The sequence below is a fragment of the Acomys minous genome (assembly GCF_964271855.1).
Source record: "Acomys minous genome assembly, chromosome: 2".
Classification (NCBI taxonomy): domain Eukaryota; kingdom Metazoa; phylum Chordata; class Mammalia; order Rodentia; family Muridae; genus Acomys; species Acomys minous.
This window is the reverse complement of record NC_140484.1, coordinates 59,435,410-59,452,184: the sequence shown is the minus strand read 5'-3', so window position 1 is coordinate 59,452,184 and position 16,775 is coordinate 59,435,410. Positions and strand designations below refer to the sequence as shown.

The 16,775-nt window shown below is 49.2% G+C and overlaps 2 protein-coding genes and 1 pseudogene across 4 annotated transcripts in view; 2 read left to right on the top strand and 1 right to left on the bottom strand.

Annotated features, from left to right (window-relative positions):
• The window catches only part of INPP5A (inositol polyphosphate-5-phosphatase A), a 192,902-nt gene that overhangs the window by 155,754 nt on the left and 20,373 nt on the right, over window positions 1-16,775 (top strand). For both annotated transcript variants that reach the window (XM_084766895.1, XM_084766896.1), the window contains exons 10-11: window positions 15,261-15,356; window positions 15,449-15,523. In XM_084766895.1, the coding sequence (XP_084623021.1) occupies window positions 15,261-15,356; window positions 15,449-15,523 (171 nt within the window). The remainder of the gene's footprint in view (window positions 1-15,260; window positions 15,357-15,448; window positions 15,524-16,775) is intronic.
• LOC311588866 (small ribosomal subunit protein eS6-like) lies at window positions 1,014-14,342 on the bottom strand (annotated as a pseudogene). The gene has a single exon. The product of its transcript is annotated as a small ribosomal subunit protein eS6-like (transcript).
• Window positions 11,536-16,775, top strand: part of ADGRA1 (adhesion G protein-coupled receptor A1) — a 319,025-nt gene continuing 313,785 nt past the window's right edge. The window contains exon 1 of the mRNA XM_084766821.1: window positions 11,536-11,550. The gene's annotated coding sequence lies outside the window, so the exon portion shown is untranslated. The remainder of the gene's footprint in view (window positions 11,551-16,775) is intronic.

Genomic DNA, 16,775 nt, shown 5'->3' with positions numbered 1-16,775 from the left:
CTGCGATGGGACACCTAGGTGGCTTGTAACACCCCCAAGGAAGCCTATTCCCCAGTGAGCCCCCACAACAGGGCACTGAGATCATTGGCACTGGACACTTGCTGTCCTGGTGTGCCGCCTGATGACTATGGCTCCTCCTGCAATTGCTGATCCTGGTGTGTGCCCTTTCCACTTTAGAAGCCTAAAGCCCTTGACCCTGCTATTAGCCTGACGCTTGCGAAGGAGTGGGGTTGGGGGAATCAGTAGTTCTTAAATGGATTATTTGCTCAGTAAATAAATGAATATATCTTAGACTTGTGCGTTAATTCCTGGAGGGGTTTAGAACTGCTTTAAAACTTTAAAGCTGCTGTTCATTCAACCAATAAAGCTTACTTTGGCATTTTAAATACATTTTCTTATGTAAGTAAAGCAAACCATCAAAAATGTGGGAAACAACTTATTTTTTTGTTAGTGTAGGGTTTTTTTTTTTTAAGTCCTTAAAGTGACACAAAGGTTGTAACTCCAGGATTAAATACCATGTACTCTTGTGATTTTACCATTCCAGCCTAATATAAAAATTCTGTGGCACATGGTCCCACTTACCCCCTTGAGAGGCCTATCCCCACTGCATCTCCCAGGCCCGCTGTTCTGTTTACTGTCTCACTCTACCACATGGACTCTTCTGCCAAGAAAAGAAGTAAAGCCTTGACCCCACCTAGGACCACCTGAGGACCCACAGGAATTGTGCATCTAGACGGTGCAGCTTCATGTTTACTGGAGCACTGCCCATGATGGCTTCTGTGAGCCTTTGACTGAAACCCAGTTCAGACATGGCAGACACGGCCAGGGTGCCAGTCCTTCCCTCTCCCCATTTCTTTCTGCTTATTCTTCCCGGCAAGGCCTCAGGTGCCTCAGTGCACATACCTGCAGGCCAGCGGTAGCCCAAGTGCTCTTAGGAATTTCTGTAACCTTGTTTCCAGCAGGTCACCTCCCCCCCCCCCCACCGCCCCAAGAGACTTTCATGTTTCTGAAAGGCAGGGTAAAATGTGAGAAGAGTAAAACGTCAGAATAGTCCCAGACAGACAGTCATAAGGAGAAAGGTGTGCTGCTCAGTCCCAGGTCGCCCTGCAGAAAGGTGTCCTCGGGGAGAGCAGTCCCCGCCCGGGGTGTGGGCAGCTGGTGTCTGAGATGCCAGCACACAGGGTTCTCATCTGCAGGTGGCTTCCTCCTAAAACAGAAGTGGAGGTTGATTTTCAGTGTCTGGCACAGCCCAGGCTTTTTGCTTAGTTTTCTTAGGCCTCTGGGTCCCCCCACCCAGAATGTGGCCCCCTCACTTCTCCCATCATCCTGGTCAGGCGAGGCGATCCCAGTCTTTTAGGGACTAGGGCCCATTTGATAGCCCTGCCCCTTGGGGTCTCACGCCATCACACTGGCTGGCAAGATTTATCAGAGGTTAATTAAATCCATCTCCAAAACAATGAAAGGCCAATGAGCTAAGCCCAATCTCAGTAAATTAAACACATTAAATGAAGCCATTGTTCATCCTGCAGGGAGGGTGGGCTCGGGCTCTCGGGTGCCTCCAAGGAAGGGACCAGCCTCTAGGCTCTGGAAGCTCTTGGAGCACACAGTAGAGACCTGCTTGTCACTTGCAGTGAGGGAGGAGTGTGGGGATGAGATGGCAGGCCTGTGAAAGAGGCTCTGTGTGCAGCGCTGTGAGGCACTGCCCCCCCCCCCCAGGATGAGCAGCTTCTTATGTTTCAAATGCAAATTAATGCAAACATGCTTGCAGAGCAGAACTGAAAAGATGATACTGTGATCAAATTTGGCACCGCTTAAGCCATAATTAAAACATACACAAATTAAACACGATTATCCTGCCGTGTAACAGGACCACGCGCCATTACTCTAATTAATAATGCAGCCTCCAGCACAGTCCTGCTGCTGGGACTGCTTGGAGGGTATGTTTTATGCCTTGCACAGTGGCAACTGGCAGCTGGGATGTTCAGCTGGCCATGGTGACGCAGAGTGACAGCAGTGCCAGCCGCGCCTGTCTCTGCATGGTCTGGGCTCACCACACCTGCTGTCCATCACCTCCCATCAGTGGTGATGATAGATGCATTTTTGGAAGCTGGTCGTCGTCTTCAAAATCTTGTTGCCAGTTACTGACAGCTACATGCTCAGGTGCCAGCTGTGCCTGTTTTAGAGCAGGGCCCAGTGAAGGCACCACTAACTCAGCAGATGCCTTCCAAAGGGACTCCTGGGACACAGTGCAGAGTGGCACTGATGTGGTATCACTGTTGCTGTGCCTGCTATGGAGAGCACTTCAAAGGATCCCCAGTATCAAACCCACAGCGTGATAAAGACCATTGCAATAGCAAGCCAGGTCAGCCTGCCTAGTATCCAGATGTTACTGGTATCCAGGAGTCCCTATAATTCAGCCAAGGAGGTAATGTTGCACCTGATCATTACTTCGGATGACTCTACAGGACCCCTTCTGAGAGTCCCAGGCTCTCAGGCCGTAGCCAGTGGGCTATTTTTGTGTGGGGTCCAGCCAAAGTGCTGACTGCCTGTGGTCATTAGGTCCCTGTTAGAACACTTTGCTGTGCCCCTATGTGCACAGCCCACAAGTTGTGTGGGCGTATTCCAGACCATAGCAAGAGAGCACAGGCTTGGGCCCACGTGTCCATCAGGATATCTCCAGGGGCTCGGAGAACAGGGGTATCAGTGGCCACTATTGCACCCTGCTGTGTGTGTACAGCCATGTGACTTGGCCAAAATTAAGTCCTGTTCCTCAGCCTTTTGATGGTTGGCCTTGGCCTTAGCCTGGCAAGCCTTGGCAGCCTGCTGTAATGTGGAGCTTTGCCTGTGTTACAGAAACACAGTGGGCATTTAAGCCTGGGCTTCATGTGAGATGGGCAGTGCTGTGTCAGAGCCTGGTAGAGTTCTCATGGGCCCTTCCGGGCCTGCCTCACCTGGCTAGCAGCCCTCAGAGTTGTATCCTAAGTCAAGAGTGCATGCAGATCTGCACCACAGCTCTCACCAGTTCCTGCAACACTTTGTACACTCAAGTCAGCCCCGCTGCAGTGAGTCCTAGGAGCCTTCTTCCTCTCTAGCCAGGGCTCCCCAAGTCCAAGTGGACATCCATTCCTCCTTTGCCTGTGGGAGACTGAGCACTCAGGTGCCAAGAAGCCTGGGCCTCAAAGAGGGTGCACACAAAGTACCACCCAACTTGAGGGCTTAAAAAAAAAAATGACTTGGCATGGTGGTGCACGCCTTTAATCCCAGCACTCAGGAGGCAGAGACAGGTGGATTGCTGTGAGTTCAAGGCCAGCCTGGTCTACAAAGCAAGCCCAGGACAGCCAGGGCCACACAGAGAAACCCTGTCTCAAAAAACAAAACAACAACAACAACAACAACAACAACAAAAAACCCAAAAAAAAAAAGCATCGGAATTCCTAATTAAAACCCTTAGATGTGTTTTTAATGACTTCAGAAGGAGACCTCTAGTTGGACCATTTCTGCGTAGGGTTGACAACATCAGCTTTATTGTTGTAAATTATATCAACAGTTTGGATTTTATATTCAGAGTATTTTCTTCTGCAAAGATGAATTTGCATACTTTGATTAGCCAGTGTTTCCTCTGTTTTTCTGTCCCAAGACCCTATTAGAGGAGCTAAATCTTTGGACCCACTGATTGAGGAATTGTCTGGCTGCATGTTCATCGCCTGTCCTAGCTCTAAGAGCCCGGAGGGCCCCTGCTCTGCTTTCTTCACATCCTTCTGAGCCTTGTGAGCCTGGAGGCATCTTGAAGGAGTCCCGCTGCAGGTGTACCTCCAGCCAAGGCAGAGCGTGACCCACAGGGCAATACAGTTTTGTGAGACACTTCTGGGCCATGGGTGTGGGTGCCTGCTACATGTGACCCTCGGCTTGTGTCCATACTTTTAGGTTCTGGCCTGCTTGGGTGGGTGAGCAAGTCACTCAGGCATTTTAGTGCCATGTCCATCTTTGTCCAGCTGCTGCAAGGCAAGCCATCTTGGGAGAAGAGATGACAGGGTCTTTACGATGCTCTGTTTTGGATGAACAGCTGACCGTATCCAGCAAGGAGAAGGACAGAGAAGGAGGCCTGTGTGTATGCTGATAGTTCCCCCAAATAGCATCCACTGCTGATGTACTTGTGTGCCCTGAACTTTGCACAGTGGGCCCTTGTGCCCAGCCCCATGACCTAAAGTGATACCAGGCCAGCAGGTGTTTCTTTTGCCATCATTTGTAGCTGCTTCTGGTCTCCAAAATGGAGCGGCTCTTTATTGGAATTTCATTTGTTTGGGAAGTCAAAGGAGATGAGCTGGGGTGATGGATGGGGCCTGCCTGCTTTGCTCCCAGGCCTCCAGTGTCAGGTAGAACCCATTCCAAAAAGCTCAGGAAATCATGTAAAAATCCTGTCCCTCGTTTTGCTGAGTCAGCCTGAACTGCTGGCTTCATTGAGGGTAGACTGGTCAGCCACCCACAGTGCTGCAGCCACTGATCTGCTCCCTGATTAGGTTAGGCCATCTCCTGTGTTGCCTCCCCACCTGGTGGAACACAGTTGAGTTATTTGAGGTGCTCTGAAAGACTCAGGTTTGGGATCAGTGAGGATGTTTTATGTGCTATGCCTTATTGGGCACCCGAGAGGCCATAGATACGGCCTTGTGGGCCTGAACTGTCACAATCACAGTCACAGCAGTGGCTCTGGTATTGATATGTAGATCTGTAGTTTCTACAGCCTGTCCACAAACAACTTACCTATGGGACAAGGCACCCACTGACTCTCACCTCAACTTCAAGGAAAAAGGGGGTGTGCAAGGGCTGTGCATCCAGAAGTGTGCCCCCGCCCCCGTGTTCAAACTTTGAAATTCAGTACTATTGATATGTGCCATTTAGTCATCACACAGTCTAGTGTGGTATTATCCTTGCCTGCTCGGTGATGGCTTTTTGCCTCTATAAGGATGGCAGTGACTTCTCCATGTGGTGTCCTCTGAATTTAGAACTCTGATCTCTGCCACAGAGCACATAGAGCAATGGTCAAGATGAACATGTTGTATGTATTCTGACTTCTGACTGGGGTGCAGTTCATGTCAAGGAATCTGTCAGGATACTATTTTCATGTGATGAATGCAAGTTTTAACATCACTTGTTTCCATCTTGGAACCGTCAGTTGAGTGACTCGCCAATCACCCTTATTTTCTACTCCGTGGTAAGGTTTTGAAATAATGTCCATAGGTGCCTGTTGTCAGGGAATGATTAGACAATGTTTGTTTGTGCTTTCAAATTCAAGTGCCTATCCCTAGGGCTATGACAGACTGTGAGGACCACCACAGTTTAATGTTTAAATCCCTGGTGCCTGTTTCAGAGTGACCTCTATTTAAGCCTAGAACTTCACCATTTTATTGGTGAGGCAAGTGTGTTCTGGATCTGAGATGGCTGGTTTGTGGGGTCCCAGTGTCTAAGCATCCTGCATCTGCAGCAGCAGTATGAGGCCTTTTCAGTTAGTATTGCCAAGGAAATATTCTAAGGAAAAATGTTCTGTTACTTTAACAATATCTTATGTAGTAGAACCCAAATTATATTAACATTCAGTAGCCCAAGAGAACTCTGTCTAGGTTCTCTAGTGGTTGTTCTCTGGGTCAGTTCTGCATCTTGGAGACATCGAAGTATGAGCTTAGTGATAAGGATTGTCCTTTGATATGTTTCAAGTTCTGTGTGGAACTGTCAGCATGTCTGGGAGTACTTGCTGAGAGTGCTCCCCTCCTTTAGGAGAGCCTCAGGCTGGCTGACAGCTGGCTGCCATCAGCCCCTTTCTGTCCTACGGCCATCTCTACTGAGTGAAAGTCACTCATAGAGCTTTACTTCTGTACATTTTCCTGACAGGAACTTAACTAAACACCTTGGGTGGGAAGAAGAAAGATCAAACCAGGATGGGTGTCTTCTACACTGTCTGTGACCACCATTCCAATGAAAGCCTGTCATAGGCTCACATGCTCTTGTCAAGGTGCTGGCTTTACATGCAGGCTGGGCCTCCTTGGCACAAGCAGTTTCTTGCCACACACCAGCTGCTATCTGTCTGGCTACCTAGACCAGTGCAGGTTCATCACATGGGCTTCAGTTATTTAAGCCAGAAAGGAATTTACTTGTCTAGGAAAGTTCAAAGCCCATCAGACCCAGAAGGGATCCACAATGAAAGCACAGCCTTCATTGTTAGTGACCTGTGCCCTGCTGGCTGTGTCTCCTGACCCTGTGGCTGCCTGCACAGAGGCTGTGTGGTCAGAGAGATTGACAGTCACCTGCAGAGCAGGCAGAGACTAGGAAGCCTGGTGATCCCAGGACAGCTCAGCCTAGAAGACTGTTCCCAGGTCGGTTGCACGGAGCACCTGCACATGCCCTCCTGTGAGGGTCCCACAGCATGGTGGCACTGATTGATTAGAGCGTAAATGAGATGAGATACAGCTGCCATAGTTGTGATGTGGATGCTGAGGGTGGCACATGTAGACAGAGTCAGGGGAGCCTCACTCAGCAGTTCTGTGTCCCCATGTCTTCCGGCCCTGCTCTAGCCAGCACCTTGCAAAGGGAGCACTTTGCCCAGGAGCTCAAACTTCCCTCAGAGTTTCTGCCCCATTCACAGTACAGGGAGAGCAGCACAGCTATTCTGACTTCATCCCCAGCCTTGCCCTTCTTGGTCTGAAATGAGGCCCCCTCAGCGCCTCAAACCAGAGTTTCTACATATAGTTTCCCTGTCATTCGTCACCACTGTTGTTAGAAGTCTTGGAGACTGTAGCTCAAATGTCAGTAAACTACAGTGCTGTAAAGCAAAGTTCCTCTAGGCAAGAGACAACAGACTGTGGTGTAGGACACACAGCTCAGATGGATGTGAGGTCCCAGTACAGCCCATCACTAAAACCTGTAATGTTGGTCAGGCCCTGACAAGATCTGATAGCATGCTGCTGGGACCTGCCTTCCTCCTCACTGCTGAAGACATTGTTTCAAGGCTCATTTCTTTTTAAAGCATCGGCTTTCAGACATTCCTAGGAACATCTGTGTGTGGCTGAAATTTGGCCAGCCACAGCCACCCCTCACCCCTTTGTCCCCAGCCCTTTGTTCCTGATTTCACGCTATCAGAGAGTCTGCATGTTTTCTTGCATGAAGTTGTCAGAGGAATAAAGGCTCAGGAGCAGGGTCATGTTTGGAGGATGGGCATGAAAAATTGGTAAGATGTGTCTCTAAGCCCACCCACCAGCTGTTGCCCGTAGCAAGCAGAGAGGCCTATGTGAGGAGCAAGCATCCCGCATGCTACCTAGAGCCCCCACCCCTTCCTCCAACATCCCCACGTTCCTTCCTTCCCTCATCATCCATAGGCACATGCAAAGCCTGTGAGAGTCAGGCGTTCTGCATGCCTATGAGTCAAGCACCATTTTCAAGGGGAGGGGCCGCCAGCTGATTTACGTGTGCAGACTTCTACTGGATACAGTGCACAGTCAGTCTGACACCATCTGACACCTTCACCCATGGAGAAGCCTCTGGTATGGCCATCCCAGAGTACCTTAGATAAGGATTTCAGGGAGCTAGCCTGAGGCTGCCAACAAATGGACGTCCCCACCATTGTGGGAGCCAGAGCTGCCTGGTTTTTAGTGGCACAGACTGCGACTGAGTAGGAGATAAAGTGGGAGTGCCAAGCAAGGCTTCACTTAGGAGAAGCTGTAGGTCTTGGTCACCTGGTGGCCAGCTGGGTAGATGGGTTCCCCAGAGGTGGAGTTGCAGCTGCCCTGCTGCCTGCCCTCTGTCCAAGCTGTCTCAACACAAGGTACTAATGGGGCCAGGTCCTGACCCCCCTCCCCCCTCCCCCACAGGCTGGGGATGCTGCCTCAGCAGAGTACTCACAGGGGTCCTGCGAGGTAAAAGAACAGGGGATGTCACAGCTTCAAGGGCTAGGCTTGCTTTGAGATTTGTTTTAATGTGGTTTTATCCTGAGGAGTTGCTTGTTCCCTATGTGGTCCTCATGTCTAAGAAGCAGCCTGACCAGGTCTTGACTCTGCACTTGGCAGCTTTGCTGGTTTGGCAGAGCAGCCGACATCTGCAATTAGAGAGGCCTGGAATCCTTGGTTCTTTTTGCTCGTGGAGTATGTGTTGGAGCACCTGGTTTCCTGGGTACTGCAGATGGAGTTTGGTTCCGCTCAGGTTCCACTTGGGGTCAGAGAGGTGTCTAATCCCCCTGGGGTGGCTTAACTCCTATCCTGCTCTGAAATAGCTCCCCTTGCTGCTCCTCATGTCTGGTAGGGGGTGGCATTGCTTTGTGATTAACTTTTGACCCCCTATCCCCCAAGCCCCCTTGGGGCAAAGAAAAAAAATAGCAAGGCCAGGAGGCTCTGGGTTTTTTTAACAGCCTGGGGACATCTGGCCTCGGTTTTCATCTGCTGACTAAAGTCAGGATTAAACCTTGCCCCCACCGCTTTGTGCAGTTACTGGTGAGTGACAGGCCACCTTAGACAATGGAAGCATCAACCCCTCCCAGAGCACAGTCCTGGGCTGGACAATGGAGTGCCTGGTGGCTTTGCAAGGTCCAGAGCTGTCCACCAATCCGCCCATGTCTCCCCTGGGACAAATTCTGAGGGATGCAGGCCTGGTGAGGAGGCTGTGCTGGCTATACTCTCCCTCCCAGATATCTGGGGGTGCTGCAGGTGCTGATGCTGACCAGTGTGGTTTGTTGGCTTAAGCCTGAGCTGAGGAGCCTCTTGTCTTTTCAGAGTTCCTCGCCTGCCTGGCAGCATTCCTGAGATGCCTCCTCCCTCTGCACAGATGCCAGGACAACCCTGTATGTCACCAAGGCATAGGCACCCATCCTGAGGGGTTAATCCATCTGACTACCAGCAAATATCCTGGTTTAAGTTACAAACCAACATAATACAGCCATCATGGGGCGTGGTGGCACACACTTTTAATCCCAGCGCTCGGGAGGCAGAGACAGGTGGATCGCTGTGTATTCGAGGCCAGCCTGGTCTACAAAATGAGTCCAGGACAGCCAGGGCTATGCAGAGAGACCCTATCTCAAAATAAACAAGCAAAAGCCTTTAATGGTCAACATGTACAGGACCTGCACAGTTTCAAGCCAGATGGGGTCTCAGCACTGAGAAGGGAAAGCGGACACAAGCTCCCATCTTAACTAAGAAACAATCTCAAACTGGCAACCACTTGCAAAGGAAAACTAGCTCTCTCCAATGGGGACTCACTGACTATGTAAACCACACTAAAGGGAGGCTACATGCCCAGCAGTAGATGACCAACACAAAATAAACCCAGTGGTGCTTTCATAGTTGTTTTTTGTTTTGTCTCATATTGCTTTGTTCGATTATTTATATTTTTTGTATATTAAATAAATTTATTTTGTATATTAAATAAATTTTTGTATATTTTTTGTATATTTATATTTGTTTGTATATTATAGTTTCTAATTTTGTGTTCTAATGGGCTTTGTTTTATGTATGTGTATTTGTGTTTCTTATTCTTTCTCGTTGTTTTTTTAATTCTGATATTTTGTCTTTTAAATTTTCCTGTTTGTTTTCTAAAAAAAAATAGAGAGAGAGGGGGAGAGCGGAAAAAGACATAGAATTGAGTAGATAGGGAGGAAAAAACGATCTGAGAGGAAACAATGATCAGAATATATTGTATAAATTTTCAATTCAAAAATAAATAAATAAATAAAGCAAGCAAGCTATCACCAGGTCAGAATCTGGGGTCAGACGTCACTGGGCCTGGAATCCTGCTCCCAGCACTCTTGTCCGGATGCTTCCTCCACAGCACTGGTTATCACTTCTGCTGGCAGCCTGACACAGAGAGGCATGGCTAGAGTGCAGATGAATACCTCGCGCTCCTGTAGACATCCAGGACCCGGAGCTGGCTTCTCACCATAGGGAGATCTTAGCAGGATCTCACACAATGTGATATTAACTACTCCTGCCTTGGAGGTGCATGCTAAGGCCAGAATCCCAAGTTCTCTCTGCGGCTACTCACCTAGCAACCCAAGAAGGGCACCCACAGAGCGGGGCATGGTCCCAGCTGCAGGTGGAGGCTGAGGTTGAAGAATGTCTCAGCCCTTAGGGATGGGGCAGTGGCAAAAGGCAGGGTGCCCATGCGCCTCTGAGGAGTGACTTTAGCACAAATGAACTGACTGCACCTCCTTAGTGAATGAATTAGGCAAGTTGGAGGGACATTTGGATTTTCTCTGCCTCTGAGGAGCAAAAAAGGCCTCTGGGTCCTAGCTGCTGCGTATACTGGTTTCTGTTCTGGCCTCTCGTGAGTGGTGGGGGATGGGCCCCACATCTGTGGTCTAGCCCATGTTCTACCCATCAGCCCTCTCAGTTCATCCTGATGCATCTGCTTTCTGTGCTGTCTCTCAGCTACCTACCACCCTTCCTACACTACTGTCCAGCAGTTCCCAGAGGCTCCTGCCTGCGGCCCCTCCCTTTGTACTCCTGTCCATCCCTGCCCTGCTTTTGTTTAGGCAGTGAACCCCCATTTGCTTTGCTCTAACCCCCTCTTATTCCTCCAAGAAGCCTCATTAATTACTTGCCTGACATTCAGCCAGTTTCAAGGGTCTAGGGACCACTTTGCTTCCTGAACAACCCCACAATATAGCAGGGAGGCTCATGCGGCATGTGTAGGTGACTGATGGACGCAGTGCCCACTGTAGCCCTGGCACCAGAGACCAATAGAGGATGGTGGTGAAAGCTTGACTGAGGAGTCCCTACCTGCCTAGCCCAGGGCTACAAGATCCTTTGGAAACCCAACCTGGTGGAGCCCACCATATGCCATGCAAGGTACAGAGAGGAATCTGCCCAGTGAAGGCAGTTCCGATGGAGGCTAGACTCTTAGCTGCTGCCAGGCACGCACCAATACGCTTTTTAAAGAATGTCATTGGCTTTGGAGGCAGGTGTGCTTGGGACTGCAGAGAGGATGCAACATGGCTTGTTTTGTGTTCTACAGCTCGGTAGCTGGGGGATGGCTGGAGGACAGTCCAGCTGGATGTCCTCACACTGAGCTTAGTGCTGCCTTACTCGGATTCCATTGCTGATAGAAAGTTAAAAAAAAAAAAAAAACACAACTCTTTATGTGTTTTCAAATAATGTGCCTCAACCACCATTATCAAGAATATCTATAGCCAGGCGTGGTGGTGCATGCCTTTAATCCCAGCACTCGGGAGGCAGAGGCAGGCAGATTGCTGTGAGTTTGAGGCCAGCCTGGTCTACAAAGTGAGTCCAGGATAGCCAAGGCTGAGAAACCTTGTCTAAAAAAAAAATCTTCAGAACTTGTAAACATGCTTAAAATCTCCCTAGGTCACCAAAGCAGACTCTAAAGTGTCCAGAGACCATGTGAAGCTTGTCCTGGACCTGAGAAGCCACCTCCTTGTGGGATAGCTGCACTCTCCCTGCCCCTATAAGGAAAACGTGTGGGAAGGACCTTGTGAGGGCTAGAGTCTGATTATTCTGAGGTTGGAGGCCAGCTGTCACTGTCTAGACTCAGGGATACCTGAGCGAGATGACTCAGTGAGTAAGGGTGCTTGGCCACTGAGGGTGATGACCTGAGTTCCATCCCAGGGACACAAATGGTAGAAAATACAAGTTGTTCTTTGGTCTCCACATGCATGTGGTGACATGTACATACTTGCATGTATACACACACAAGTAAATAAATGTCATTATTATATTTTTTTTCAAGGTATGATCATTTGTTACTTTTATAAGCTTATTTTTGGCTGGACACAGCCTTAGAAGTAGAAGCTCTCAGTGAGGACAGCCACGTCTCTTAGCAATCTATTCCTGGTACTTTTCTTTGACTTCCTTCATTCTCTTGGCCAAGAGTTTAGTGTATTCTGCAGCATCCTCCTTGTTTTTCTTTGTACACTGTTTCTTCAGAGCTATGCATCGATGTTTGTGTTGCAGGACGTGGGGAGTGACAAGATGCTGAATCTTGCGTGCTTTGGTCCTGGGCTTCCTACCTTCTTTGTTTAAGGGCTTTTTGACAACATATTGGCAGACATCATCTTCTTTAGAGAGATTAAAGAGCTTTTGGATTCTGCTAGTTCTTTTAGGTCCTACCCGATGAGGCACAGTAGCATGTCAGTCCAGGAACATCCTTCTCTCCTTTTTTTTTTTTTTTTCAATAACCAAGTTGAAAACACTCACATTGGCACCCACAATACTCCACAAACAGATTTGTGCTTCCTCTCTCCAGTTCTCCTTGGTCTATAACAAGAATGCTCCTTATTCAATAGCAGGCACACTCTGTCATGGGTCAAAATGCCTTGCTTCATGGGAAAACCTTGTTTGTCATTCCCACCACTGATCCAGACCACACAACCCTTCCTTCCATTCTTCACCCAGGGCATCAGCAGCTACTTCTGTGGCCTTGTGCTTCTCATAGAATGCATGAAGCTTGCATTCATCATCCACTTCAGACAGTTGGTGGCAGGAAGGAGATATTCAGCTTCATCTTCAATATTTTTTTTTTTGCAGGGGGAGGCAAAGGCAGGCAGATCTCTGTGTGTTCAAGGCCAGAGCTATGTAATAGAGAGACCCCCTTCTCACTAGGTAGGTAGGTAGGTAGACAGACAGACAGATGGTAAAGTTTACAAAAGGAAGTACAGGTATTTTTTCCCTTTTCTAAGCAGGCTCTTTAACATTACATCTGAAAGGCTTGGTCTGCCATTAGCGCCAACAGACTGTTTGCCCTTAATAGAGTTTTGATCTCTGTGAGGAGTGTTTGTGACAGCTGAGTAGAGTGGAAATGGACAGATTTAGTCCGTGGGATGATTCGCCCAATGCCTGAACTCACATGAGGGCATCTGATTACTGGGTGGCTTTGTGCAAATCTAATGAGCTGTAAAAATTGTGTGGTTTGATAGCACAGAAAACAGCTGTCTGCCGCTGTCATTAGTGTCCTGGGCTTGGGGACGCCAGACTAGGCATCGCGCTTTGGTAGCTGTCTAAGCAAGAAACCAGGAATGGCAGGTGAACTTCCTTGGCACATGGTGAGCCCAGCATACTCCAGGAGACAAAACAGTCCTTTGAGAACACCCACCCCTTCTAGTGCTGTGTGATGCAGCCATTGGTGGTAAAAATGGATCTTAGATGGCTTTTTAAAAATAGCATTTGGGGTATTTCTTCTCCTTTCAAAAGAGTAAAATCCCTTCCTTAGGTTGAGCCGGAAAGGCTGGGCCTGGCAGCTTTCTGCATGAGTGGTCACGACTTCCCGGGTTTGAAAGGCCAAGAGAAGGCAGCTTTGCCTGCTCAGTCCTGATGGAGCCTTTACAACCTGTGAATGGGGAGGTTCCCTGGGAAGGGGTGTGGGAGAGAGGGGCGGGTGGCTGGCCCTTGCACAGCGCTGGGGGACCTTCAGATGTTGATCCTTTAGGAGCTGCCAGCTTGGTGAGATAAAGCGGGGTTTTTAACAGTTGAGGGCAGATGCCTTCCAGGAGACACAACCATGAATTTCCTGAACTGTCCTGCAATGGCCACAATGGCCCTCTGCCTGCCTGCCCCCACCCAGAGCCTTCGCCCATTCACAGAAAGCAGCTTAAGCCACTTAAGCGCATTAGCATCAGGATGGGCCAGGACCTCCATGGGATGCAGGGGGCTGGGTGGCCTTGATGCCCCTGGTTGTTTGGGTACTTGTCCTAATCCTCCACAGTTCCAAGGCAGCCAGACTGATTTGTGACACTGAGTGCAAAAGCCACTTTGGGGGCTTGGCTGGGTGAGCTGATCTGTGCCCTGAATGTCAATGGCCTGGCTTGGAGTGTGTTTGGGGAGTGGCAGGTCTGGGCTGAAATGCCACACATAGGGCTGTCGTTACTCACCCCTTATCCTCATCCATTCTTCAGGATGGGTGCTATGTTGGCACAACTGCCTAGGAGCACCTGGGATTTGTGCCTAATGGGTGTCTGACACCTCAGTGGGTCCCAAGCAGAGAAATGAGTGCAGAGCCCCAAGCTTAAGCAGGAGATCCTGCAATACAGAGACCTTAAAATGTCAAATACTTTCAGTAAACTGATCTCCTTTTAAGTAAACTCATTCTCTTTGTTTAAAATATAAAAATAAAAAAATGTTTCTTTTATATATGGCATAGTTGTGACTGTCGGTAGCCCAAATAGCTCCTCCTATGATCCCAGTCCAGGTAACAAGGGTCTTGCTTTCTGGTTGATTTGGCTGTTTGAACATATTTTGTGTAACTGACCTGTTGGCTGAGAAGGTAGCCACTCCCTTTATCTTCGCCCTCAAGGCAGGAGGTAGTTACTTAGAACCTCCATTTGTCCAAGAGGTGTTTTGTCATTGTCCCCAGGAGTCTTGTGTTACCTTGTCATTTGTGTGTTTGTGTCTTGTTTTCATCCTCCTTGTTAGCTCTGGGCCCCTGCAGTGTGTATATTGTGGCACTGGGGTAGGGGTGGGGCTGTTGCTCCCAGTGGCCCCTGTACCTGGGGGGTGGGAAGTAGGGTAGTCCCTAATTTTGTCCTGTCCTCGGGGAGTGACCTTTTTGACCCCTTCCTACATGTATTGAGATTAAATCAAACAGGCATGAACTTAATTACCAACTAATGCTCTGGCTGGTTGCTTTTTGGTCCAGGGCCACCAAAGACAGCACAGCCAAGCATACAACAGGAAGGTTGGTGGTCATTCCATAACCACCCATCTCTTGGTGAAACAGGCTAGCTGAGTTCCACAGACTACTTGTCCCTCTTATGTCCTTGTCACACCTTGCCCTCTGCTTTCCTGTCCAGAGCCTAGGACTTAAGTTGTTCTCCTGAGATTCTGACCTTTTAAAACTGTCCCTCTTTGGACCTCCAGAGCTTAGTGCCCCATGCCATGACCTATACTACCGCTTGACAGCCTTAACCTGCCCCATAGGGCATGGAGAGGCCCAGGTCAGCCAACAACAAGGAGCCAGCCCCCTTGAAGGGCTCAACTTGCTGCCCGGCATAAGCCAGGCCTCTCTCCTTGTAAAAGCATGACCACGTTCCTACTGGGTTGCACTGTCACCTGCACTCAGCCAGGACTTTATGCAGCCTGGGGGTAAGGGGAGCTTCTGAGGAATAGCCTACAAGGGCTGCCAAGTAGACTATTGGAAACCTTGTGTTGGGCAACACTTAACAATCCCCCTCCTTTCCTATTAGAGACATTGGGAAACCACTGCTTGTGGCCTCTGGGTGGTGCCAGCTGGGGAAATGGGTGGATAGACTGAGACTGAGCACCCTTGTCTTCCTGTAGACCCTCTGCACAAAGGCCACGATGCAGACAGTCCGGGCTGCTGATACCAATGAAGTTGTAAAATTGATATTTCGGGAGTCAGACAATGACCGGAAGGTAAGTGGCTCGTGACTAGGGCAGCCACCAGCCACACCTGGCCTGAGGAGTGGGAGCTGTACAGGGGCACTGAAGCATCTCTGACCCGGCAGGTCGTGCTCCAGTTGGAAAAGAAGCTCTTCGACTACTTCAACCAGGATGTCTTCCGGGACAACAATGGCACTGCGGTGAGTTCTGTTTTAAGGTATATGTGTGGTCACCCTAGGTCTATCCCATGAGCCACTGCTGCCTCTAGAATATCACATATTGAGGCCACCCAGAGTTCAACTGCTTTTTTGGTTTGATTTGGGTTTCTTGTTTTGTTTTGTTTTGTTTTTCGAGACAAGGTATCTCTGTCCTGGACTCTGTCTGTAGACCTGGCTGGCCTCGAACTCGAAGAGATCCACCTCCCTCTGCCTCCCCAAATGCTGAGATTACAGGCATGTGCCACCACATCCAGCTCAGAGTTTGGCTTCTAAGCCCAGCCTCCAGGGTGACTTGGTGGCAGTGGCTTGTAGGGCTGGGGCTAGGTCAGGCTAGGCTAGGCTGCCAGGATTATCAAGGGTCAATGGGCAGCACAGGGTCCCTATGAGCCTTGAACACTGAGTCTGCAGAGTGAGAGGTAACATCCTACCTACTACTGTGGGAACTAGGAGTCTTGGCCTCAGGAATACAGCAGGGCTACACATATATGGTAATGGGAGTGAGGGGGCGTCTCATGTCCTTGTTGTGGGCGTGTGTGTGTGTGTGTGTGTGTGTGTGTGTGTGTGTGTGTGTGTGTGTGTGTACCTGAGTACATATGCACATCTCCACATGCATTGTGTTAGCTAAGTGTATGCACATGTACATAACTGCATTTGTGTAGCTTGTGTATGAACACATTCATACACATCCATGTAAATTGAAGTATACATTGAGAATGTGCCACTCAAATCATCAAAAGTGGGACTGTCAGAAAGGCATCTCTAGTCATGGGCACCTGCGCTGATCTAAGCCACATGCAGTCTGGCACTGAGAGTGGCCCGTATGTAACTGCTGTTAATTAATCAATTAACTTGTTGGGCAGGTGGGCAGGTGCATGCCATGGTGTGCATGTGGAAGCCAGAGAATGACTTTCAGCAATGGGTTTACTCCTTCTCCCAGCACTGAACTCAGCTGGTCAGCCTTGGGCAGCAAGTGCTCTTACTCTCGGAGTCACCTAGCTGGTCCATCTCTCTTTAACACGGTGTGGTTTTGTCCTATTTACTGGCTACCTGTGTAGATCACTGTGTTGTGGTAAGTGTGGCGCTATGCTGGGGTTGGAGCTGTACTTGTGTTGTGATAATCTCTGTGCTATAAAGTCTTTGTGGACAATAGTAAACTTAAACAACACTAGGGACCACAGTATTTAGCAGCCAGCTCCCAAGATTCCTGAAGTTGTCCATAACCAGCTATGGCCCC